General features: G+C 47.9%; 1 protein-coding gene across 5 annotated transcripts in view; it reads right to left on the reverse strand.

Annotated features, from left to right (window-relative positions):
- Positions 1-27,195, reverse strand: part of ADAMTS2 (ADAM metallopeptidase with thrombospondin type 1 motif 2) — a 267,231-nt gene that overhangs the window by 74,524 nt on the left and 165,512 nt on the right. For all 5 annotated transcript variants that reach the window (XR_016021425.1, XR_016021424.1, XM_088798870.1 and 2 more), the window contains exons 5-6: positions 24,252-24,335; positions 1,487-1,643 (exon numbers count right to left, since the gene is read on the reverse strand). Coding sequence is in view for 3 of the 5 variants with exons in the window: in XM_088798870.1 (XP_088654996.1) it covers positions 1,487-1,643; positions 24,252-24,335 (241 nt within the window). In the remaining 2 variants the exon portion in view is untranslated. The remainder of the gene's footprint in view (positions 1-1,486; positions 1,644-24,251; positions 24,336-27,195) is intronic.

The raw sequence follows: 27,195 nt of genomic DNA on the forward strand, positions 1-27,195 counted from the left end.
ATTAGTTGGAAAATTTTTTCTTCTTTTCTCTGCAGGAATTTGTATATGATCGGTATTATTCTTCCTCAAAAATTAGGAAAAATTCTTGGGCAAAGCTGTCAAGTTCAGGAGTTTACTTTGAAGAAAGGCTTTTAATTAAATTAATTAAATTCAATGTCTTTAATTGATATGAGATTTTCTATTTTTTCTCAGATTTTGTTTCGTCAAGGAATTTGCACATTTCATCTACGCTGACAAATGTATTGACACAAAACTGTTCAAAATACCTTCTCATTATCTTATCTTTTTAAAGTAAAATTTGTAATGATGTCCCTTTTACATTCGTGATTTTAGTTAATTTGTATTTTCTTTCTTTTTTTTTAAAAATTAGTATTGCTAGGCGTTTTTAAGTTTTAATCCATGTTTTTAAAAGAAGCTAATTTTGGTTTATTTATTTTCTCTACTGCACTCTTGTTTTTCATTTAACTCTTACCTTCATAATTTCTTTCCTTCTGTTTTTGTTGAGTTTAGTTTTCTGTTCTTTTTCAAATTTCTTGATATAGATGTTTCTATGATTGATTTTTTAGCCTTTTTTTCTAAAGGATCTTAAGACTATAAACACCGGTCTAGTCATTGTGCTAGCTACATCCACAAGTTTTGATATGTCATATTGTCATTATCATTCAGCTTAAAAATATATTCTAATTTCTACTGTTATTTCTTCTTTGAACCATAGATTATTTATGAGTATATTGTTTAATTTCCAGGTATTCATAATTATTCAAGTTATCTTTCTTTTCCAGTATGGTCAGGGAACATAGTCTGTGTGATTTTGATCTTTCATATTTTATTGACATTTCCCTATGGCCCAGCCTAGTCTGTTTGGGTCTATTTTCATGTGTACTTGTAAAGATTGTGTATTCTCAAGTTGTTTGGTGTATTGTCCTATATATATCAATTAGGTCCTGTTGTTTAATTCAAATCCTTATCCTTACTGATTTTATTATCTGTTGTTCTTTCCATTACTAAGAAAAATACATTAAAATCTTCAACTATGATTTTAGACTTGTCAGTTTCTTCTTCTAGATCTGTCAGTTTTACTTAGTTTGAATTTTTAAGTAAAATCTTTAAACTTTTAATGATTGAAAACTTACTCAAATTCATTTTTTAAAACCTGGGGGCAGCAAACAGCTCTGAAATCCAGCCTCAGGTCCTATTTGGTCTCTGGACTGCCAGCCCCAGACTGCCCATTTCACCACCTGTTCTTCTGATCTCCACTGTTTCCCTGGCGGATGTGGTTTCTTGAGGGAAATGGAAGAGGCCCTGGTGGTTTTGGGGAGCCCAGGGTCACTGGTGCTGACCCCTGCCCTTACCTGGCCAAGGTGGCCACAGCCCCCCTGTCCTGACATTCTTCCTTGGCCTGGGCCAAGGCTTCCAGGACCTGTATAGAGCTGGTGGCTCATGCCCAGCCCCCTCCTCTCCGAGCCCCCACAGGAGTGAGGCTTACCTTGCATGCCTGAGGGCCCAAAGTCCTGCCGTGTGAGGAAGATGGCATGATCGTGGTATTCATCATGGCTTGTGTCCGGCTTCTGTTGGAGGTAGGCCCAGCGACAGACATTCTCCAGGCTCTGAGAGGGGTTCCCAATCTCAATAAGGCTCATGGACTGCAGGAGCAGAAGAGACGGAAGAGGGGTTAGTGTCTAGTGACCAGCTGGGGGTTGAGCAGGCTGCAGTGTTGACAGACCCCATCCTCTGGGAGCTAGTCCAGGTGGCATGAAGGCCCCTGACCAGTCCCTCTCAGGACCTGCCTCTCACTTGGTTCCATTCTTAGCTCCCTGGTCACACACACCTGGGTGAGTTTCTGCGTAAAGTCACTGCCCAGTTTTCAAGTGAGATGTGGAAGCAAAGCTCTGAGGTCATCTAAGGCCTCAAATAGTCCATTCAGCCCACGCCATTTCCAGGGCTCCCTGCTATCTTTCAGGCACCTGTTCTGTAAAGACCCTGGACAGGAGGCAAAGGACATGTGGGCCTCACCCGAAGAGCTCGCAGTTCGGGCAGGGTCCAGGGCAGGGGAGAAAGAAACCCCAACATGGTGTGCAAGCCCAGAGAAGCAGAGAGAACACTATGTTTTCACCGTTTGAAGACATTTACAGAAAACAGCACAACAGAGGGAAAAAACTCCAGCAAAGGAGTCGCATGAACAACAGGACATAGAGCTGATTCCCTCAGGAGCCCTGGGGAGGAGCAGGCATGCACTGTTCTGTATGGTGACACATACCCGACGGCCACGGCTGTGCCATTGGCATTCAGGAGGGAAACTGAGGCTGTGGAAAGTCAAGTAACTTCCCCGAGATCACACAGCTAGAAAGCAGAGTTGAGATCTGAACCCAGGAAGTGTGAAACCAAAGTCTATATTCAATCTCCTGCCCTAAACTGCCTCCCCAAATAAAACATGCACCAAAAGCACCTCAAAAGGAAAGCTCCTTCAAGTGGCACATGCCCCTTTCTCTCTCAAGCCTCGCACGAGGCGTCTGGTTTCTGCTTTCACCATATACGCTCATCACCAAAGAAGTTCTCTCCAAGGAAAGGATCCTGGGCCTGATCTTTCCCCTTAAAGGCACATCTGCCCGTAAAGTAGAGATTTGCACCCCTCGGTAGATGGACGAAGGTGTTCTGTTTCTTTTCTCTCGTAAACATATCCATCAAGCATAGCCACACATCTCTCCTCGTGTGGATAAGCAGCAAGAGTAGATTTAAGGTATTGTTAGTAAGCCAGCGTGTTCCACAAAGCGGAAGAACAATTTGAGGCCAGGGAGGACTGGCCATTGCCAGGAGTCTCATGCATTACCCAAGTCAATGACCGCATGGTGGCAGACCAGTTCCCAAGTCCCAAGCACAGAGCCAACTGCTCCTGGGAGATGAGATTAACTATTATAAAAAGATACAGTGAGTCCTAATGAAATAAGTCATAGTCCAGAGTAAGAGGTCTGGTGACCAGGACCTGTTGGACATTGGCACAGAGGTGGACAACCCAGAGGTAGCTGGAGGGGCAGAGAGGGGCACTTCCTGCCTCCCTGGTGACTGAAGGGGTCATGTGACCAGCTCTGGCCTATAAGCTATGAACCAAAGTGATGTGTGTCTCTTCCTGGTCAGAGCATTTAGTTGCCCCCATGAGACCCTCTAGAAATTTCTCCCTCTGGCATGTAAACCAGCAACGTTGAGGTGGTGGCTGCTCTGTCACCCAGGCCTTGCGTGACAATGAGACTAGAGTCCTCTGTCAGCTCACACTGAACATAGAGCTTGCACAGGAAGTGAATCTTCATTGTGAGCTGCTGAGATTGGGAGCTTGTTTGTTTCTGCAGCATAACTTCACCCACCCTTGCTGATACGGGAGGGGCTGAGGAAGGGAACGGCATCTGTATCACATCCAAACCAGACCCCTGCAGGTCAGCCCCTGTCCCGGCCAGGTGGTAGTTACCTCCAAAAAACATTGAGAGGTCACAGCACTAACGGAGGGATCAAGCGAAAGGATCTGTTTTCTAGGGAGTGGACTTTAGGTGGAATGAGAAGGAAGAGACTCTTATGGGTGGATTAGATTTAGTGCTTGAGTTTGGGGCCTTGTGGTTGCACCCCATCAAACTTAAGATTGCCAGCCCAAGTCCAAATCAGAGGCTCATCACAAAGGCTGCTAATGACCCCTTCATTTGGCTGGCCACAGATCCCCCTGAGGGGCCACTCCGCCTGTTCCACAGGCCTGTTGTACAGCTCAACAGACTTACTAGATCCCTTCCAGAAAAGGGAGCCATGTCCCCCAGCCTAAATGTCAGAATATGCTACATGGTGGCCCCGCCTGCCCTAAGTTCCACGTGTTTGGACAGTTGTAGTCTGGTCACCTCCAGTGCCCTGGTGGGCTACAGTGACTTCTACCTTTGCTCTTTTGACAGCAGTAGCCCAGTCCCCCTTTGTTAAACATCTCCTCTGTTAATCTGGGTCTGACTATAGGCTCAGGGGTGAGAGGGCTCAGGCCTGGCCATCCCAGCTCTGCATCTTCCTGGCACCGTGATGGTTCAGGGAACACCAACCAGAGTGGGCCAAGGAGTTGGAAAGGTGTGAGACAGTGAGCCTGGAGCTGCTGCCCCCTCCTACCATGGGAACAGCCCCAACAGAGGAGAAGCCGGCACAGAACAGAGCAGAGCCCCGAGCTGGAGAGACAGTGACTCTCATGTCCTCACACACCCAGGCCTGAGGCCAGCCTACCAACAGATCTGTCTATTATCCACTGCTACATAACAAGTTGTTCCAAAACTTTACAGTCTAAAAACACCCTAAATGTTTATTATCTTGTGGTTTCTGTGGGCCAAGAATCTGAAAGCCACTGAGATTGGTACCTCTGGCTCTAGGCCTGTCATGAGATTGCAGGCCAGCTGAAGACAGAGGCTGTGGCCTCATCTGCAGGCCCCTAGGGAGGACCAGTGCCCACACACTCAGGTGGCTGCTAGCAGGATTCAGTTCTTCCTGGGCTGCGGGACTGAGGGTTCCCTGTCACACCGCTTGGGCCTTTCCACACAGCAGCTCGCTTCCCCAGGACAAGTGATCTGGGAGACAGAAGAGAGCACACATCCAAGATAGAAGCTACAGTTTGTTTGTAACTGAATCTGGGTCTGTCCCACAATTAAGGGGAGCGAACATGAACACCAGGAGGCAGGGTCACCCGGGACCACCTTAGGAGGCTGAGATGCATCTCATTTATGTGCGTCAGGAAATTCTTCCTTGTGTAAGTTGATTTGAGTTGTGTTATTGTCACTTGCAGCTGAGAGAGTCCTGAACTTCCTGCATTTACTCCTTTGAGGAAGGATCATGGGAAGCCCAGTCAAGGGCACTGGCTGGCAGACAAAAGCTGGTGGCAGGCCTCCAGGGTCCAGCTGGTATATCCCACACCAGTGGGAGAAGAGCTGTGGCCATGTCTTTGAAGAGAAGTCAAGAGTCAAACCAGAAAGACACACCCGTGTTAGGGGCATGGGTGAGGGACGGAGCCAAAGGCGGGAGCCAAGCTGAAACGGGGAGAAGGAGCAGGCTGGAGACAGAGAGAGGCCTGAGCACTCAATGGGTGGGCTTGTGAAAAGTGCTGGGAGGATGTCGCAAACCCAAATGCCTACCGGGCCAAGGCAGGTGGTGTAAATCCGTGAGGCAGGTTGATTGTAAGAAAAATAAGTCTTTCTTTGATTTTGCCTATTTAGAAGGAGTGAGGATCCAGAGCAGTGTGTTCTATTATGATCAGGAAAGTGGGGGCAATCAGGAGTGGCGAGGACCGAAGCAAACCAAAGAGCCCATGCACAGCTGAAGGGACAATGAGAGCGCCCTCTACTGCTGGCACGCAAGAACAGAGGCTGGAGTTGCTAGACTGGATTTCTTAGGCCAATTTTAAAAGCTAGATTTTACAAAGAAGCCTATTTCATAGTAAATGTTGGCTCAAATTAAAGTAAGTTATATGCACAAAACAAAATACATCCCCCAGACTACCAAACTGAGAGCCTTGGAATAAAGGTCTTCGGGAGGACAGCCTCTTCTTGCATACTTCCAGACTAGACCAACACTGGCCAGCACCTCCTCCCTTCCAGACGCTGGGATCCCCAGGTTCAGTCCAGGTTCCCAGCCCCTCTGTGGGGACAGAGCCCCAGAAAGTAGTTTACAGGCTCTCGGCCTCACGTGGAGGAGTGCTGGCTCGGGTAGTAGATGGCCGTCAGCTGTGGCTGATTGGCCGTCAGCTGTAGCCAGTTAGCCAATTAGCCGCTAATATAACTGCTGCGGCTACGGAGGAGAGCCGAGGAGAGTGGAGGAGAGTGAAAGAGAGTTGTCGGTGGGTTGCAGACAAAACGGACAGCAGGTCGCACGTCCAGTGAACCCAGCCTCCAGTGAGACCATAGTGGTATGACTCCCCTACCTATGGCTCCGTGGGTGTTCCTTTTTGGCCTCACCATATCCTACGTTATGTGGGGAGCGGGACCAGAGACCCTGCAGGCCTCCCCGCACGACAAATGGTGCAGCGAGCAGGGTCTCCCGCACGACACCCTCTCAGCAGCCAAAGTGATCTCGCTGCTGAGGCAGGATAATTTATTGCAATATTGATTTGCGTTTTGTTCTGGCCTTGTCTTTCCTTCACCCATTCCAAGAAGGCAGCCTGCCACTTACATTTTCCAGCCCCACAGAGGTTTGTACTGCAGAGTCCAGGGCAGAAGCTGTTTGGGACTCCCTTCTAGTTTTTGGGTTCTGAGGAGACTCCCCAAGGGGAGGGGTAGAGAGAAGGGTGTAGGAGGGGCTGCATTGGGCATGGTGGCCCTGGGGAGGCAGATTTCAGAAATTAATAGCCATGCACTGGGTCCTAGAAGCCTGCGCCCTGTACGGATAGACAGGGAACACTCCAAGAGATTGAGGAGGAGGAAGATGTCAGCATTGGGCATCCAAGATGTGGGAGTTGCTTGTACTTCTTATGTACAACTTCCTGACATTTCTTGCCCGTCTCAGATGAGCACAAGCAAACCTGGACCTCATCCGTGCTAGGTCTGGAGCATTCAGGAGGGTATGGGGGACCTGGGGTCAGTCAGCAACCTGACATCGACCTTGTGCCTCATGGCAGGTGTAGGGCCCATGTGCATTTCAGAAAGAGGCTTCTGGGTCGGTGAGAAGGGGGACAGTGGCCACTGAGATGGATGGGGGTGTGCCTAGTGCAATGTCAGCAGACTCAGGACCCTGGGTAGAAGATGAGAAAAAGAGGTGTTAAGACTGGCAGGTGGGGTTGAAGGGAGGTTTCTAGTGATGGGGCCTGTGCAGGAGGCATGAGGAGATGACTGAAAACTCCAAGGAAACGTGTGGTGTCTGCAGCACCCAGGGACAGTTGAGGGACAGTCGTTTCGAGCCCAGCTTGCTTGCTGAGGAAGAGCTCAGCAGTTTTGTTTTGGGGTGCTCTCCCACTTCTCAGGGTACAGCCCATGGATGGTCAATACAGGTGCTCTGCCCAAGGCTGGCCTGGGACCCAAGTTAAGCCAGTGAAACAGAGGTTCAAAAGGACAGAAAACTGGCTAAAGCAGGTTTGCCTAGCCTGGCCGCAGCCCCCTTCCCCTCAAACACCCATAACCCCCTGCTTCCTGCACCCCAGGCTCAACCCTTTTTTGACCTACTCGTCCTACTTCCTGAAAGCCACCCCCAGCCTTCCTGCATGCCTCGAAGGCTCCTCACAGACAGAGATGTCCAGGCAGAGACATTGGGGTGGCAATGCAGGCCCAGGGCCCAGGAAGGAGGTCTAAGCCACATGGGTCACTCTGTCTCTATCGCGACCTGCCACTGGACCTGCCCACAGCCGACCTCCTCCCTCTCCTTCTTCAGATGGGCCCCCTCTCAGAGGCACCCCAGGCCCTGCCATTCCATGCCCTTGCGATGTAGCACAGAATGTGAGCTGTGGCTCTCCTCCCAGCCATGAGAGGAGATTCAGCTATTTCTCCTTCAGAAGTGACAGAGAGAGGCTGAGAGAGCGGCGTGAGAGAGAATCTAAGAGAGATTCTCACGCCCAGCAACCTGTGGCATCTGCGGTCCTCCCAGCCTGAGGGCTGGTCTCCTGGCTGCCTGCTCATCCCTACATGGCCTTCACTAGGAAAGCTTCTTTGTAAGACTCTTTGCCTGTTTCCACCTATCCTGGGGTGGGGATCACGCATGAACCCAGAAATGGGGTGGCCGCAGAACCACCCCACCTCGGATCTCACAGGCCACTGGCCCTCCCCCAGAGGGAGCTGGGCCCAGCTGTCCAGAAGGAACTGCAGTGAATGGGCATGTCCGCACCCTGGGCTGGGTGGCAGCTGTGCGGTCGAGTCTGAGCTAATCACTGGGCTCCGGGTTTACATATATCGTCTAATTTAAACTGTACAACTGCCCTAAGATATAGATGCTGTCATTATCCCGTTTTCTGGATGAGGAACAGAGTCTCAGACAACTGAAATAACTTGCCCCAAGTTCCACCTCTAGAAAAAGATGGAGGTGACCCACCTCCCCTACGTGGAGTGAAGGGCAAGGCTGAGCGGCCCTGAGACGGCCGCTAGGTGGCGCTGCTTCCCAAGAACGGCGGTGCCGGGGCGGCCTCTCTGAGCCCCGCGGACACTGGGTTGGGGGCGCTTTGGAGGCCAGAGACAGCCTCCGGGTCCTACCCTGAATAAGTCAATTAAGACCTGCCCCATAAGTTCTGTTGCCATCACCTTTCTCTGACATTTCCAGTGTTTACTCTCAAATGAGCTGAATTATTTATGCTCTTCCCTCCTTCTGCCCTGGAGACAGGAGGAAAATGGACCTGCAGCCTGGAGGCTGGTCTCTCCCAACTGCGCCTGGCCATGGCTCCGCCCACGGAGCCCCATGGACCTCTAACCGGCCCAGCAGCTCGCCAGGGCACCGTCTGATAACAGGTGGGGCTCACCTGGGCAGCAGGAGAGCTGTGGGATCAGAAACTTGCTCATCCATCATCCGCTCCATGTTTTTGGACAAGTTAACTCACTGTCCCCAGCTCCCCATCTGCAAAATGGGCACAATTACAGTGCAGAGCCAGGAGCAAGGGGCTTCTGACTATACCAGTCAACGCCTACCTACAAATGTTCCTTGTCATGTTGCTGTCGGCCGGTGCACCCAAAGGGGCTGACCGAAGCTCTGGGGGTCCATGTCCCAGAGGGTTTGTCTTCTCAAAACCACGGAAGCCTTCTCAACTGTGCTGGCCCCTGAGTGGTCCTGCCTCCAACCACCCTCCCAAACATGCAGGAAACAGGATAGCATGCGTGTAGAGTCCAGGCCTGCAAAAAGGCAGGGCACACTTCTCCATCCCCACACTGCTGACGTTTGGGGACATGTACTTCTCTGTTGTGGTGACTGTCCTGTGCACTGTAGGGTGTTCAGCAGCATCCCAGCCTCTACCTGCTAGATGTCACTAACATCCCCCTGGGGGGTAGCAAAATTGCCCTCTGTGGGGACCACTGGCATGGGGGGCCATTTGAGGGGAGCAAGGGGCCTGGGGCTCACACTCCCAGACTTTGGGGTAACAGTGTCAGCCTCTTGTTCCCAGAGCAAAGTGGCTCATGATTGGGTCACTTTGGCAGGCTGCTGGCCTCGGAGCCTGCATCCTCACTGTCAGGTGGGGGTGATGATGTGACTGCCCCATAGAGCTACTGTGATGGGGAAGTGAGTGACGTCATCTATGGGGTGACAGACACGGCCTGACCCCAAGGGGGCACTGCTGACAGATAACTCACATGAACACCCTCGTTACAGCTGTCATTACTAGTATGTGCGAGTCTTACTGGGAACACTAAGGCTCAGTGATGGTAACTAACTCACTGAAGGATTAGCACGGCCAGCATTCACACAGTGTCCCCCGGTGGGGGCAGCGTGGGCTCCCTACAGGCTGAAGGTCTACTCCCTGAAGCTCTAGCCTGTGATGAGCTCCAGTCCCTTTATGACAGGACTCTTGGAACCCCAACACAAGTGAGGCCAGACGGCAAGCTCCTAATTCTCTGCCTGGACTCCATGCCATTAGGGCAGGTCCTAGACATCCTGAGGCTGGGAGCACGTCCCCAGAGAAAGCCAAGTGACCAGCACAGGTGCTGCAGCACGGCCCTAAGTAGGCTCGGCCACAGCAGGTCTCCAGGGCAGGGTCCAGGCCAGCACTTCCTTGTCCTTCTGGGGAGCCCGCAGGTCTGGCTTAACAGGAGCCAGGATGACCAGGGGCTGCTTACCATGCCTGATCCCATCAGGTTGGGGGTTGGGACCCACACTCTGGGGAGACCAGGGGGCTGTCTCTGAAGTGCACAGGGGTTTCCCCTGTGCTGCCCCTCACGCAGGTAGAGAAACTGAGATCCAGAGCTGGCAGGTGATGTCCCAGGATGCAGAGTAAAAGGATGGTAGCATTGAGCTCTTGGACACTGAGCCATGGTTCTTGGTGTGCTGAGTCCTCACTCCCAGCACTCTCTTCTCTTCTTCTCTTGCCTTCCACTAAGAGACTCAGAATTTCTCAGACCTTTCCCCTCCATCGCTGAAAAAACCCTGCGAGTGTGCCACAATTCGCCTTGACCTGGTCTTTCATGACAAGGTACTTGTTGTTCTTCTCAGATTGTCCCCAAGTCTCTGGTTTCCATTTGCTCTGATTTTCATCATCCTAGGAAATATTTAGAGTGAGAACAGTTCAGTAGCTTTGGTGCTTTCTCAAAAAATCAATTGAAAAGCCAGTTGCTATGCAACCCTCAAGTGCTGCGATGTTTCGCTCCCTGGCGGATGGCATATTGTATAAAATAAGATAATCCCTTTTCTTCTGTTTCTTTCTTTCTTTCTTTTTTTTTAAGAGATGGAGAAAAATTTGTTTTAGGAAAAACTTGAGATAACTCGGAGGCATCTCATAAGCTGGAAGACAAACAACATGTCACTCACACAAGTGCTACCAATTTTATTCCCATTGGAGCCTGGTGGGGTGGGGAGGGGTTGGGGGGGCGGGGCCCTGGGCTGGGACAGGCATGGGGGAGCTGGTTTATTTCTGTCATGATTTGGAATGAATAACAGGATCTGAACACCTGGGCCACCTTCTGCCCCAAGTCTGGGTGTCGGCCTCACAGTCCCCCAGAATCCCCTGGAATCTTGGGAGGATGCAATGAAGGCCCCTCCCCTCACAAGGGTCCTGGCTGCAGTCACCTCGGTTTTGCCAAGCTTAAATCCTTCTAGGGATGGGGGCTTCACTTCTTGACAGGAAACATGTACTTCCTTGAAGAGCAGCTCATGAGAAATCATCCTTACCATGAGCCAGACTATCCCCAGACTGCCAGCGCTGTGCCTCTGGCCCCTCAGATCCCAGCTGGGCAGTCACCTGCCTGGCCACTCCATCCAGAGCACCCCGCCCCCACTCTGTGACTTCACAGAGAGCTTATGCTCCAGTCCTGGAGAGCAGGCAGGTCCCAGGATCGATCTGGACACGTCCTCCTGCTTCCCATGACCTCGTATGTCCCTCAGAGGCCTGAAAATAGGGCCTCGCCCGGGTGCTGTGCAGAGTGGAGTCTGTGGCTGGTGGACACAAATTGGTACCATCCACAAGCAGGTAAGTACAGAAATGAGAAATATTTATAGCAATTGGATGGAGTGATTTTAAGCCTATGGAATTTAATAATAAAAAGTTGAGGCTAGTATTTTTGCATATCTTGATTTTTGTCATATTTCCCTTTCCTAATAATTCCTTTTGAGTGTATTTTGCAGAAGCATTTGTCAGTGAGGGATCTTTGGCATTGAGGCGCTCCATGTGTCCGGCCTGGGCCTCGGCTCTCACAGCTGCTCTCCGTGGGTTGTCACTTTCCTGTGTTGTCTGATGGCTCCGTGTCAGTGGGGTGGCCTCTCCTTTCCCACAGACATTGCTTTGGAGCCCTGCTGCCCACAACGTGTCCTTTAAGTCAACGCCAGGCACTTGACACTGTTCTGAGACACTGGCCAATGAGGTGGGGCCTCCTCTTGGACCCTCCTCACCCAGCCACCTCCTAACTCTACTGTCCCCTGCCTGCACTTCTGCAGCCTGCCTTCCTTAAGGAAATCAAGGGGGCTGTCTCTGGAGTGCACAGGGGTTTCCCTGGACTTCACTTGCCCTTCACAATCCAACAACCGTGCAAAAGAGGACAGAGCATCAGTCTGGCCTGTAATGTTCTGGAATCCCCTGGGACAAAGAAGCCCCGATGGGTGCCAGCCTCTTCCAGGGACCCACCACAGTGTCAAGAGGTCTGACGTGGGCCCCGGGATTCCAGGGACAGGCGGGTCAGGAGAAGGTAGGCAGAGTATGGGGTGAGCTTTGCTACAGAAGATGGGTCAGCCCAGCTGTGCCCCCAGGGCCAGCAGAGGGGCGGGCAACATGTTGACCCTCCCCAGCAGGCTGAAGAGACTAGCGATGGCATGGGCTGGCAATCCCCCACATCTTGGTATGTCTTCTATTCTGATTCCTGCGATGCCCTCAGCAGAGGTCTGAGGCCAGTCTGCTGAGCCCCTGGGTAGGGTGCAATGAGCACTGTCTGGATTTAGTTTTGGGAGCATGTATCCAGCCTGGCTCTTCCTTCTACACTCCTTACCATCTTAGATTCCCAAACCCCTTCCCAGTGGGAAGGCAGGGAGGCAAGGGGGGTGGGGCAGAGTCCCCTTGTACTCTTAGTTCTCACTGTACTGGTCCTAGTCCACCTGAAGCTGCCCCATTGCCCATGTGGGCTCCAGTCATCCGCCTTGCTGGCTGTCGGCTCCAAGCAGCCCCATGGCCTGTGCACAACCCTACACTGTTCCAAGGGAGAGCAGGCTGCAACCTGACAAAAGGGTCCATGCCCACTCCCTTTACTCCCCAATCTACCTACGGGTAACTTGGTGGGGTACCAACATGGCCCAGGGAAAGCAGAACTCTTCCCCATGAGGCAGGCACATGAGGGGCAGAGGTCAGACCAGCCATGGCCATGAGGGAGGTGTTTGCACACCTGGGAGGTACAGCCTCACACTGGCCAATTGGCTCACCCAGAGGTTCCTCAGGGATGTAGGTGGCAGAGTCCCGAGGCCAGCCACAGGAAAGGTAAGACAGTGCCCGCAGGGCAGAAGAATACAGACTCTTCCCCAGCTGCCCCAACCCACCACTGAGGTGAGTTGCCAAGAGAAAGCATGAATTCCTTTTACGTCCTCCTTCAAATCAGGAATAGAATGCTGGACATGATGGAGCCCTGTGGCATGCCATTGGAGACCCTTCTTCAAATGCTATCGTTCAGTTAACAGGATTACGTGGACTCTACCATTTTTAAATGATTTTTAAAATGTAAACTATTCTTTCATAATTAAAATGCACTGTTTTGGTTATAAAAGAAACATGCTTATCATGATAAATTAAGAAAAGCCAGTAAAGTACAAAGAAGAAAATAAAAACCCATGGCCTAGTGCCTACTGTTCACATTTGATATATTCCTTCCAGTTCCTTCCATAAATATACCTGTATGCAAAACCACAGTGCAAATTTCTATCCTTTAAAATAAACAAACAAAGCATAGCTGTAACTATTTCTCAATGCCCTTCAACATACTTTGAACTGGGACTTATTGGCTGCCTAATACTCTACCACACAGATGTACTATTATTATTCAACTAGACCCTGCTATTGGACAATTTAGGTTGTTTCCAGTTGTTTACACTTAGAAATGAGGCCATGACTGCTGACTTGCTGCTAAAATGTCATCTGCAGCGCTGATAGCTACTTTGGGATAGAGTCATAGAAATGAATGATGGGAAAACATGAAGGACGGGCAGTGACAGATATTCTACAGATATGTGCACATTTATAATCACTTCAGAGAGTACGGCTTCATTCACCCAAACCAGCAGCAAATCCCCCTTTTTAACACAGTTGATGCTTTAAAAATGGTCAATTGTCTTATTTCTTTGATTATCAGTAAAGTTAAATATTTTTCCCTTTTTTGACCATTTGTATTTTTTCTCCTGTTATCTGTTTATTTACATTGCCAATTCTGTTTTTCCTATTATTTATAAAAGTTCTTCATCTATTAGGATATCTTTGCCACATTGCAAATGTTTTTCCTGCTTATGCTTTGCCTTTTAATTGTGTTTTTGGACAGAAATTGATATTTTAAGAATTCAGATATATCTCTCTTTTATAATTCCTTCTACTTAGGAAGCCCTTGACAACCAATACTTTCTTCTTGATTTCTTTGATTTAAACAGTTGAATGTTTTATTGGCCTATATTTATATGATATATCTAATTTACTATATATGAATTTTATATTTATTATACGTTTATTTATAACACTTAACTGTTCTACTTATATTTATTGCATGTTAAGTTATTTATATGAGGAGTGTTTTCAGAGCTTTATATTTTATGCTATTGATCTGTTAATGCTCATGTAAATCCAGTATTATTTTAATTATTTTCACTTTACAAGATATTTGAAGTAAATCCCTTTTAATTTTCTTGGCCTTCAAGGCTTTCCCAGCCATTCTTTTTCTTTTTTTTTAATTAAAGTTTATTGGGGTGACAATTGCTAGTAAAGTTACATAGGTTTCAGGTGTACAATTCTGTATTACATCATCTATAAATCCCACTGTGTGTTCACCGCCCAGAGTCAGTTCTTTTTCAATCACCATATATTTGATTCCCTTTACCCTCATCTATCATCTATCACCCCCCTCCAGTGGTTACCACTCTCTGGTAACCACTAAACTATTGTCTGTGTCTATGAGTTTTTGTTTCCCATTTGTTTGTCTTGTTCTTTTGTTGTTTTTGGTTTATATACCACATATCAGTGAAATCATATGGTGCTCTGCTTTTTCAGTCTGACTTATTTTGCTTAGCATTATAATCTCAAGATCTACCCATGTTGTCACAAATGCTCCTATTTCATCTTTTCTTACCGCCGAATAGTATTCCATTGTGTATATATACCACAACTTCTATATCTATTCATCTATCGAAGGACATTTTGGTTGTTTCCATGTCTTGGCCACTGTAAATAAAGCTGCAATGAACATTGCAGCACACGTGTCTTTATGGATAAAGATTATTTGGGTAGATACCTAGGAGAGGGATTGCTGGATCATATGGTAATTCTATTTGTAATTTTTTGAGGAACCTCCACACTGCCTTCCATAGTGGCTGCACCAGTCTGCATTCCCATCAACAGTGTATGAGGGTTCCTTTTTCTCCACAGCCTCTCCAACACTTGTTACTATTTGTCTTATTGATGATAGCCATTCTAACTAGGGTGAGGTGATATCTCATTGTGGTTTTTATTTGCATTTCTCTGATGATTAGTGATGTTGAGCATTTTTTCATATGTCTATTTACCCTTTGTATGTCCTCCTTGGAGAAATGTCTCTTCAGGTCCTCTGCCCATTTTTCAATTGGGTTGTTTGTTTTTTTGTTGTTGAGTTGCATGAGTTCCTTGTATATTTTAGATATTAGCCCTTTATTGGAGGCACTGTTTGCAAAAATCTCCCATTCACTTGGTTGCCTCTTTATTTTGTCGATGGTTTCTTTTGCTGTGCAGAAGTTTTTAAGTTTGATATAGTCCCACTCATTTATTTTAGCTTTTACTTCCCTTGCCTTTGGAGTCAAATTCATAAAATGCTCTTCGAACCCAAGGTCCATGAGTTTAGTACCTATGTTTTCTTCTATGCAGTTTATTGTTTCAGGTTCCCAGCCATTCTTGACTGTTTCTAGATGAAGCTTGGAATCATTTCATCAAATTTCCAATGATTAATCTGGGAAAAATCCACATCTCTATTATATCCAGCCTTACAGTGAGGAACAGCATATGTCTCTTCATATACTTTTATTTTTCCCTATCATTAACAATGTGCAATTTTCTTCTTGTGTCTGTCCTGTTAAGATAATTCCAGGTAGTCTATATTTTTTATTATGGTTGTGAAGGGAATTTTTCTCTCCCTATGATCCCTATTACCAGGGAATTGTGGGTACACACAGAAATTATTGATTTTTGTATAATTATCTTACACTTGGCCTTGCCACTCTGAAAGTTTTACAACTGATTCCTTTGGGTTTTCCAGGCACATAATTATCAGAAAACAATTATAATTTTATCTGCAAGCTTCCAACATTGGTTTCATGTCATTTGACATTGTCTAGAATTTCCAGAACCTCAGTAAGAAAATTATGTGTCTCTTTCTTGTTGCCAATTTTACTGTGACTGCCTCAAGGGCTGCATTTTCCAAAGCAAGTTCTGTAGGGAGTTGATTATATAAGGAAAAGGTTCTGTAGAGGAATGGGTTTGAGAAAATGAGCACACAGTTCCATCTCTTGGAAACTTACCGGGCCCTTTTCCATATCAGGCCTTTTTCTTCTGAGAAATTTTGCTGTCAGGAAATACCTGTTTTACTTTGTTTTGCAAGCATTTTTCAGACTTACTTTACCATGGAACCCCTCTATTTTCCTGTGCAAATATCTATGAACATTCTAAGAATTAGCTATGCATAACACTTTTAGAGACATTCGCTTCTTTTTCCACCTTTAAAATAATTTTGGTTGTCATGTTACCATCTGTTACTAGTTTTCAGATTTTTTAAAAACCAAAAGATCCCCTGTAAGCTCCTATGGAGCTGTTCATGCCCCGTGCCTTCGGCATCGAGGGCTCCTTCTCACACCCCCTGACTTGGCATGCTTCCCTATGCACCCCACCCACGGCTTTGTAAACGAGGTTCATCTCTTCTCTCCAGGCTACAGAGCCCCATGCCAGCCTCTCCATGGCCATCCCCACTGAGATGGCACCAGGAACTTCAAACTCAATGCATCTCAACCGAACTCAGCCCCCACACCCTGCTTCGCTTGTGTTCTCCATCTCATGGTCAGCATTACTATCTCTCCAGCTGCCCAAGGCACTGACTCAATGCCTCTCCCACCTTCATCCATTTAGTGCCCATACTCTCCTGATTTGGCCCCTAAAGTTCTCTTTCGTCTGCCCTCTCTCCATCCCCGTGGCCATGGTCCCAGCACAGCCTGCCATTGTCCTCCCTTCAATGGCGCCCACAGCCTCCTAAGCATCACTAAAACCTACCAGCTGTGCACACAGCAGCCCAGGGATCTTCTTGGAAATGAAAATTGGGGTACACATATCTTTTTGAATTAGTGTTTACGTTTTCTTCAGATAAGTGCCCAGAAGTGGGATTGCTGGGTCATATGGTAATTCTATTCTTAATTTTTTGAGGAATCTCCACACTGTTTTCCATAGTGGCTGCACCAATTTGCAATCCCACTAACCGTGCACGAGGCTCCCTTTTCTCCACAGCCTCACCATATTATGCTAAGTGAAATAAGTCAGACAGAGAAAGACAAATGCTGTATGGTTTCACTTATATGTGAAACCTAAAACAAAACAAAAACAGACTCATAGAAACAGAGACCAAAGGGAAGGTTACCAGAAGGGAGGCGGTGGGGGGATGGGTGAAAAGGGGAAGGCGGATATAGTCAATGATAGTGTGACAAGTTTCCACAGTGACAGATGATTATGAGACAGTGCGGTGATCACATTGTAAGGTATAAAATTGTTGAATCACTATATTTACCTGAAACTAATATAACTAATATAGAATTATATACCCACTATACTTAAATTAAAAATAAATAAATACAAATAACATTTAAAAACAATGCAAATCGGATCATGTCATGCTCCTGCTTGAAACTGCCCATGAAAGCAAACCAAACCCTTGGTGGGACATATAGGGCCCTAGAGATCTGCTCCTCTGGCATCTTCAGCATCAGCTTCTGCTGTCCCCATCTTTGCATTCCTCTCTCCAGTCAGACTCCGATGCTGTCTGTCCCTCCAACACAGCCTGCACTCTCTGGCCTCCCAGCCTTTGCATCTGAAACATCCCTGTGCTGGAACGTACCTCTTCCACTCCCTTCCTGTGGCTGATGTCACTTCCCCCGTCACTAGCCCTGACCTCGTAAGGACGGACTGCCTACACCACCTTTCCCCACCGAGTGAGCCCCTGACCCTTCTATTATAATTATTTCCTTGTCCATATGTCCGCTCTAGAAACAGGGACCATGTCAGTGGCCCAGCATAGCACCTGGCACACAGGAATCCTTCAAAGAATATTTATTAGATGACACTTTGTCATTAGGCAAAGAGATGTGATTAATTATTTGAACAGACTTCCTGAGAGTAAACTATCACTATTCCCTGAGGATAAATCCCATTCATCATAGTGGGAATTTCTCCTTATGTGTTATTGAATTAAACTCTTAATGCCTCAAGATTTTTACATCTATTTTTAGAAGAGACACAGGTATGTATCTTATCTTGGACACGCTACCTTTGGCAGCTTTGAGTATAGGAATTGACTATAAAAATAAATTGGGTAGATTTAAAAAAAATATATATATATATATATATATACATATATATATATATATGTATGTATGTATTTGTATATATTCTGAAAGTTTATGTGACATTGTATTATCCTTGCTTAACAATTCCTTGCAAATGAATGAGAATGCACTGGCAAAAACATTATCTGACTCTACTTAGAGGTAATTTTAAGATAACTTTGAAAACAATGAAGAACTTTAGTTTCCTCCATGATTATGGGACATTTCTTACATTTTTTTTGGAGTCAGCTTTGAAGTATTCCCCAGGAAGCCCTTGGCTTTCCAGCACCTCCAGGTCCCTGACCCAGAGGTCCTCATTTTTGCCTCAGGTTTGACTCTCTTCTGCAAATGTTGGACTGTAATCACACAGTCCTGCCTGCCTCAGTTAAGGAAAAAGAACAAGAAGAAGGAATGGCTTTGGGTGGGATGAGTGAGCACAGAGCAGGCCAAGGAACAGTTACAATGAGGAGGCTTTGTTCTGTTGACTGACCAACACTGCAAAGGAGGCAGATGCTTTTTAGGCCAAATAAGCCAAAGTTTTGCCAGCACTACTAAGCAATTAACCATGCACAGTTTCTGGATTTTTCTTTATGGGAGCAACCTGGGGGAAACGCAACCTGCCACCTGGTGCCCAGGCCAATGGGTGGTTCTTCTCCCCTCTCTACCTCCAAGACCAGAAGTTTCCTATTTTCTATCTCCAGTGGTAGAAAGAGATGTGGGAGGGGAATATAACTGGGCCTAACCCTCATTGCAAAGGCCTGAGAATTCCTCAGACACAGGAGGGCTTGGTGGAGGGGCCCCAGGCTGGGATTGGAAGGGCTGGGAAGGATCTGGGGTGGGGGAGAGGGAGCACGTTGACAGATACTCTACTGGGGACAGAGGAGAGTCCCATGGGACATTCCAAAGACCCCTGCCTGTGAATGGAGGCTGGAATTGGACCTGCCCCATCCTTCCCTTCCCTGAGTCTGTGTCTGGAGTGCACCACCACGAACCTGGGTAAGGACTGGGGAGCCTTTCGAAGCTCCCGTAGCTGGTCCACGTGTAGAGAAAGGTGTGCACATCCCCTCCTCCACTGATCACCACTGGGCATTTGAGTGACTGCACGGGGAGAAGGCCCAAGTGGAGATGTCCCAGCAGCGGCCCAGGCCATGTTGCCCTGAGTGCTTTCTCTTTCACTGGGAGAAGCACCCTGGTGTTACATTAGAATATACCCATTTAGTTTGCACTTCCTCTTTTTTTCTAGATTAACTAGGCCAGAGGTTCACCTTTTCCAAGACGCTCTTCTTGGTTGATTCTCTTGTTGATTTCTATTTTCTAATTTATTTATTTTTATTATTATTTATTTATTTATTTTCATTTTTTTTGTTTGTTTCAGGTGTACAAAGCAACATAAGAGTTAGACATTTAAACCCCTCATAAAGTGATAACTCACCCTCCAAGCTACTGCCCTTCTGACATCTTATCTGCTGTTACAATACCATCGATTATCTTCCCTATCTTGTATTCTACATCCTGTGATATATATATATATATATATATATATATATATATATATATATATATATATATATATAGTTGTAGTTGACATTCTATATTATTCTGCTTCAGCTTCAGGTGTATAGCACGTTGGTCAGACGTCTACACCTGGTGTGATCCCCCTGATAAGTGCAGTGCCCATCTGGCACTTTACATGATCTTTTCAACATTGTTGATTATATTCTCCACACTGTATTAACTACCAATTTGTATTTCTAATGCCTTCAGGTTTTTCACCCTGTCCCCAACCCCATTCCCATCTACCACCCTGATAGATCTAGTATCTATCTGGCACCAACCTAGTTATTACAACACTATTGACTATATTCCTTATGCCATACCCTACATCCCCATGACTACTGTATAACAACCAAGTTGTTCTTCTTAATACCGTCCCCTTTCACCCATCATTAACCCCCCTCCCATCTTAAAGAAGTCCCTCTAAGATTCCTTGTAATACTGGTTTGGTGGTGATGAACTCCTTCAGCTTTTTCTTGCCTGGGAAACTCCTTATCTGTCCTTCAATTCTAAATGACAACCTTGCTGGGTAGAGCAATCTTGGTTGTATGTCATTGCTTTTCACCACTTGGAATATTTCCTGCCACTCCCTTCTTGCCTGCAAAGTTTCTGTTGAGAAATCAGCTGACAGTCTTATGGGGGCTCCCTTGTAGGTAACTAACTGCTTTTCTCTTGCTGCTTTTAAGCTTCTCTCTTTGTCTTTAACCTTTAGCATTTTAATTATGATGTGTCTTGATGCTGGCCCCTTTGGATTTATCTTGTTTGGGACCCTCTGTGCTTCCTGGGTTTGTATGTCCATTTCCTTCCCCAGGTTAGGGAAGTTTTCTGTCATTATTTCTTCAAATAGGTTTTCAATTCTTTGCTCTCTCTCCTCCTTCTAGTACCCCTATAATACAAATGTTGATATGCTTGATATTGTCTCAGAGGCCCCTTAAAGTCTCCTCAATTTTTTGGATTCTTTTTTCTTTTTGCTGTTCTGATTGGATGTTTCCTGCTACCTTATCTTCTACATCACTGGTTGGATCCTCTGCTTCATCTAATCTACTATTGATTGCCTGTAATATATTTTTTGTTTCCATTGTTGTATCCTTTATTTCTGACTCATTCTTTTTTATGGTTTCCATCTCCATTTTTATGCTTCCTATCTCTCTGTTGAAATTCTCCCTGAGATCATTGAGCATTCTTATAATCAGTGTTTGGAACTCTGCATCTGGTAGATTGCTTGTCTCCATTTCACTTAGTACTTTTTCTGGAGCTTTGTTCTGTTCTTTTATTTGACACATGCTTTTTGTCTCCTCCTTTTAGCTGCCTCCCTGTGTTTGTTTCTATGTATTACATCTTAGTAGAGTGGCCTTACGTAGTAGGTATGCTGTGGGGTTCAGTGGTGCAGTCTTTCTGGTCATCTGAGCCTTGCACTCCAGGTGTGTCCCTTGTGTGGGTTGTGTGTGCCCTCCTCTTGTAGTTGAACCTTGGTTGATAATTGCACATCAGAGTGAGGGACTGACACTTGGACTCACTGGTTGTGAGGACTGGCCTTGACTTCAGTGGAAGAGTTGTTGTGCAGGGGCTGATCCTACAGAGCAGAATCTGCCTCAGCAGGGCTCTGGTGCCTGCCCAATCCGCCCCTTGGGTGTGTCCTACTTGGAGAGGGCTGGGTGTAGCTCCCCCACATTTTGAAGCTGGCCACTGGAGGTGCCAGCCCCAGGAGCACCTTGGAGGGCATCCGCTGTAGGTCAAGTTCAGCCACAGCCCATGCCCCACCCAGGGCCACCCAGCTAGAACCAGAAAGAAATCCACAGATGGCTGCTGCCCAGGCTGTGCTACAAAGCGCCTTGAGAGGCCAAGTCTCAAACCAAAGTCGGCTGCCACTAGTGCTGGCTTAGGGCTGCTCAGCCAGAGGTAGAGGACATGCACAAGCCAGATGCTGCTTGTCTGGGTTCCGCAAACCTTTGAGAGACCCTCGGAAAGTCTGCAGCTTCAGCCAAGGCAGGCAGTCTCCACAAAAAACTACTGAAAGCAGCCTGGGTTTGCCAGAAAGTTGGGCAGGTCCAGGTCTCAAATCTCCAGGGTGAGGTGAACGAATGTCAGAGACTCAGAAATGGCTGCTGCCTGTGTTCGCACGCTGAGAAGGGGGAAGGGCTCAACAAAGAAACAATGGCCTCTGCCAGCTCCCCTGTCCAGGAGAAAGCCGCCTCTCCAGCCCCCATCCCAAGCCAGACAACTCAATTCCCCACCATTTGTCCCTGCTGCCTTTCCAGCTGCTGCCCGAGTGCTGGAGCTCAGAGACAGTGATTCCATTGGTGGGTTAGTCTGTGCGCAGTCCCTTTAAGAGGAGCGTCTGTGAGTGCAGCCACGCTCAGTCTCACTCAGTCACAATCTCCGCTGTTTTTCATAACCAAAAATTATGGGGATTTCTCTCCCTGGCACTGGAAACCTGGGTTGGGGTGGGGCTGGGACCTCTTGCTCCTTTAGGGGGTGGGGGGAGGCCGCTACAGCCAAAATAACCCTCCCAATTTTTAATGGTCACACGCAGGTGTGGGACCAGCCCGTGCCGCGTCTCTGCCCTTCCTACCAGTCTGGAGGTGGCTTCCCCTGCACGTCCTTAGTTGAAAGGCTCCAGTTCAGCTTGGTTTTAGGTGATTCTCAGTAATGGTTGTTTTGTAGATTAGTTGTAATTTTGATGTGGTTGTGAGAGAAGGTAAACACAGAGTTTACCTACTGTGCCATCTTGGTTGTCCTATTTTCTAATTTATTGACTTCTGCTTTTTCTGAACAATTTCCTCAGTTTTGCTTTGGTTTTGGTTTGGGTTGTTGTTGACAGGTGTTCTGACTTACTGAGTTGAATGAAGGGTTACTTTGTTTCCCTTCTCGCCTGTTCATCTTGGAAAGCACTTGCAGACCTGCCTCAGATCTGTAGTGGGCTGGTGTTTCCATTAGTTTTCCCAACAGTCTGAAATTGCAGCTCTAACATTCTTCTTCCTAAGAGCTGTTTCTGTTTTGATTTTCAAAAGAGTTGGATTTCCAGTTTATACATCCCTTTCTCCCTCACTGGTTTTGGGGCACTGAGTCAGGGAATATAGCCTGGACAGTTTTGCTGTATAAAATTCACTGAAATTTTCTTTATGACTTAAATTACTTTTCATAATTTTCAGGTGTTCTGTGATCCCTCAAAAAGAAAGTACATCCTTTTTGTAGGGCAAGGAAATAATGATATAATGACTAATTTAACTTTATTCAATTACATCATTTGAAACTTTATGACTTTTAAAATATAATCTGTCAAAGTTCTTGAATAAAGGTATTAAAGACTACTGCAGTTAGATTTTTGCCAATATCTCCTTGTTCTGATGGTTTGCTTTGGTAGATTTTGTGATCTCTGTGGGTCTATAACTGGTGCCCTCGCTGTGGCTGCTTCTGTCACTTTAGAGTGATATGTTTCCCAGGGTAAGAATAGGTTTAAGGTCCACAGTTCCTGGAAATCATTGTGTCACACGAGTCTTTCACTGTCATTTTTATACTGTGGGTTTTGTAGATTGTGTGCAGTGGAAGTTTTTTTTAAGACTGAGACGCTCTGTCTTTCAGTTGAGGGGTAACCCTTCAGTAATGCCGGTGCCTGATGTGCTTGTTCTTACTGTGATTTGATATTCGACGCACCGTGTGAGATCAGAGCATGAACTCGAGAATTCAGTTGCCAGGGTTGGAAGCCTGAGTTGCGAGAAGCCAAATGTCTCTGGCCACTCACTTGGCATGGCACTGAACCATGTTAAGCTTCAGTGTCCTTATCTGTGAAAGGGGATGGTCACAGCTCCACTTCCCCATCCGTCCTTGCACTGAGTGAGTGAACATGTGTAAAGTGCTTCTGAACTGCCAGGCACTGGCTCTCACTCTGTCAAGCTGGCTCCTTCCTTGCTCACATCTCTCCTTGCATGGCACCCCATTAATCTGTCTCAGGTCCTCCTGATGCACAGAAGATGCATAGACCCATGCATGGTGCTGGGAAAGGTGGTTCCAAGTTTCACAGTGAGAGGAGGTAGGAAAGGCAAGACAGCCCAGCGGGGGCAGAGGCTACGCAGTATGAGAAGAGGAGGACACAGACTGAAGGTGTGGGCAAGAGTCCAAGTGAGGGGGGGATTAACATGTGTTTCTCATGCTCTGACATCTGGCACCGTGCTGACCCTGGAGGGACTGCCCTCCCAGGGCTGGCCACTTCCTACAGATAGTGAACAAGTCAGTACAGAGCGTGCTTGCCAACCAATGCAGAGTCCAGCCCCAAGCACCTCATTTATCGGACTCTTACACTCTGGGCCACCATCCTCTGTCCTGACTAACCCAGGGCTGGGTCTCAGAGGCCTAAGACAGCCCTTTGCCACACACCTGCTGAAATTATTCAAACTGGCCAATCCTCCTCCTGTTGTCTGTCCTTTGCCCATTCCTTCCTGCGGAAACCACTATAAAGGTGCTCGGTCTTCCCTCCGTCTGCCTACTAACCAAACCTGGTGCTTCCCCAATGGCCCTGCATGGCAGGATCTGTGAGGAATAACCATCTTTTCCATGTCAGTCACCTCCTGATGTGTCAGCCTCACCACACCTGAATAATAACAAAACCTACATGTAAAACAAGGGGCAAGGGTGAAAGGGGAGCTGGAAAGCTGAGTTGACTGACAAGTTTCTTGTGTCTGACAGGAAGCACAAGGCAGGCGGCTGGGAGAGACAGGTGGTTTGGGCGATGCAAACACTTTCAAAGGAGGCCTGTGCCTGGCGGGAGCAGCCCACCGTGAGGGGCACTCGCTCACCTTGCCATAGCTCAGCAGGACGATCCGCACCAGGACCACGTTGATGTGGGCCCCCAAGGACTCGTCATGATAGATTTCGTTGACCTGAAAGACAACCAGGGAGGCGTCGTCAGCAGGGAGCTCAGGCTCAAGGACCAGACCTGGCTTTGCAAATGACACCACCACCCAAACAGCCCCAGGCCAGAATCCTGGGCCCCCCACACCCCTCCCTGTTTCCACAGTGTACATCCAGGCATCACCACCAACCTTGAATCCAGCCTCTCCTTTCCCTCTGTGCTGCCCACCCCCCTTGTAAAGTAATCCAGTCACCACCACCCCTGGATTACTGCCACCCCCTTCCTCAGCGCCCCTCTCTTGCCAGCACAGGCATTTCTACCTGGTGCCTGAACTTGGGCAGGAAATGACCCCTCTGTTTGCTCTAGCCTCTAACTGTATGTGGCCTTTCCTTCAAAGGTGACAGTCGGTGACAAACCCTATGGAGAGTGCTGGCAGTGTCACTAGCAGAAATCACTCCACAGCTGCTTCTGCTGGTTGTGAATGTCTTCCACACTCATCACTACTTGGAAAGGGGGTCGGTGTAGACCCACCCCCACACCTGAGTTTTAATGCATTAATGAAAAACAGATACTACTGTGTCACAGAGGAGCTCCCTGTGCTGCTTTGATAACTGCAGTTCATATAACTGGCTTCCTTTGTATTTTATCATTCATTTATTCTCATGTATTTTATCTTTGCATTTAAAAACATTATTCTGAGCAGGTGCCCATGGGCTTCACCCAATGCCAAAGGGGTCCTTGGCACAAGAAAGGTGAGGAGAGCCTACTCCCCACAGCACACCCAGAATGACCTTCCGGGAATGCTGGTCAGGTTTTCCCCCGGTTCGGGCTGACAGACAGAGCCTTCCTTCCCACTGACCCCACCCCCCACACTCTCAGGATCTGACCTGGACCTGCTCCTTCGCTGCCACCTCTTTCAATGACCCAACCCTCTCCTCCTGGAGGCCCAGCCTCTCGGCCACTTCCTCCTGGAAGGATCTCCCCAGGTTTGCTCTGCTCCTCAGCAGCACTGGTGTCTTTTGCTTGTTGAGTTCTTTGCCCCCATGATTGTGAGCTGCACAGTTCCCTGTATATTCCCTGCATGTTCCCAGCACCCAGGACACAGGAGCACAGGCAAGTGCTCAGGACAAACTCTGAAAGAATCAGTCTACTCGTGCCATCACTGACAGCAGGATCATGAACTGGCTGTGCACCCCTCCTTGTGCGTAGACAGAGCCCAGAGGCTGCTGAACGGCCCTTCGGGAGGGCAGAGCCCACTCTGCTATCTCAGGCCAGCACCGTACTCCCTCTGAACCCCAACTTTTACAGTCTGCATCTGAGCACGGTTATTGCAACCTATGAATACCAGGAAGACCCTTCCAGATATCTGAGCATTAACAAGGAAAATCAACAGTGATGGATGGACAAGCAGGCACACAGGGCACGTGAGACAAGGAGCCTGGCGGCCACTGCGACTGTTGCCATGTATTGAGATGGCACCAGTGAGAAGGCAGAGACGACATGCATGGCGGGCCCCATCTGACTGCACAGCCCCTGCCAGGGGCCTTCTGTCCAGCAAATGTACCCTCTGATTTTGCCTGGGCTCCCCACCCACCCTGGCTCTTGCAGGGAAGGGGCCGCTGACAGACCTACAGGAGCAGGCACATCACTGTGACTCGGTGCACGAGACCGGAGAGGGTGCGTTGGCAACCGGCCACCTGCAGCTGACAAGCTGAAGCCCCAAGAGGCCACACTGTGTCATCCCCTCTGCAAAACAAGGGTGGTAGTCCCTACCTCACAGAGCTTTTGAGGGCTAAACTTCCATATGTGTGAGAAGGAATTATGGTGAAAATGGCAAAATGCTGTATTTGTCACTGTCAGTAGAGTATATTGCCCCAACACCCCCGCCCGAGGTCTTGGGGATAGGGTGCACTCCCCCAAAGCACAAATGTCTTTGACCAGCTTTGAGGGTCAAACTATTTTAGTCTACAGCAAGATAAAAACCCTAAAAACCAGTTTATCTTAATCGAGAAAAGGGTTTCCTTCTTCAGAGTAATTGCTTTATCAGCAGCAAAACTGGCCAATTTGGCTCCCAGAGTTTGAAAGTTATGGTGCAGAAATGAAGGCCGTGGTGACATGGGGAGGTCCTGCTGTAGTTGGAAGGAGCAGGAGAGGGATGGCCAGGCTTTACTTTACTTCTTCCACCCCTGACCCCTGGCCATGCCTGGAGGGTAAAAACAGCCCTGATATTTGAGAAAAAGATAAGAGAGGAGAGGGCTTAAACCCCTGCCCCTGTCAGCTGTCTGACATCTGGGGGATATATTCACATCTTGAGGGGCTTCAGAGAGCAGAAATGGAGGCACAGGAACCTTCAGCAGCAAGAAGCCTACAAGTGCAACCCACCTCCTGGCTACGTGTGAAAACGCAGGCAGAGCAGGCAGGATGGCTGGGGGTTGGCTTTACCTGGGTCTGGGGGTACCGCTGGACCTCAGAGAGAGCCCAGGGGTGCTGGCCTGCAGGAGGGGAGGCAGGATCTCCTACATAGCCTGTAGCTGAGAGAACAAACCCCAAGGGACCTGAATGCTGGAGGGCCACTGCCAGGGCATAGCATGCTGGGACAGATGTATGCAACACAGGGAGGCCACACCAGGCATGTACCCCTATCTCAAGGGAGGAAGGACAAGTGTTTGAAAGCCCTGCTGTGGACTAACCTGTCCCCTCAAAATTCATGTGTTGAAGCCCCAACCCCCAATTTGAGAAGGTGGGGGGGGGGGCTTTGGAAGGTGATAAGGGTTGGCTGAGGCCCTGAGGGTGGGAATTCCGTGATGGGATCAGTGTCCTTATAGGGAGACACACCAGGAAGCACCCTCTCTCCATTCTCTCTCCTTCTGCCATGTGAAGGCGAGAAA

Source organism: Rhinolophus sinicus, chromosome 5, assembly GCF_057876585.1.
Source record: "Rhinolophus sinicus isolate RSI-liver-muscle chromosome 5, RSI-T2T, whole genome shotgun sequence".
Taxonomy (NCBI): domain Eukaryota; kingdom Metazoa; phylum Chordata; class Mammalia; order Chiroptera; family Rhinolophidae; genus Rhinolophus; species Rhinolophus sinicus.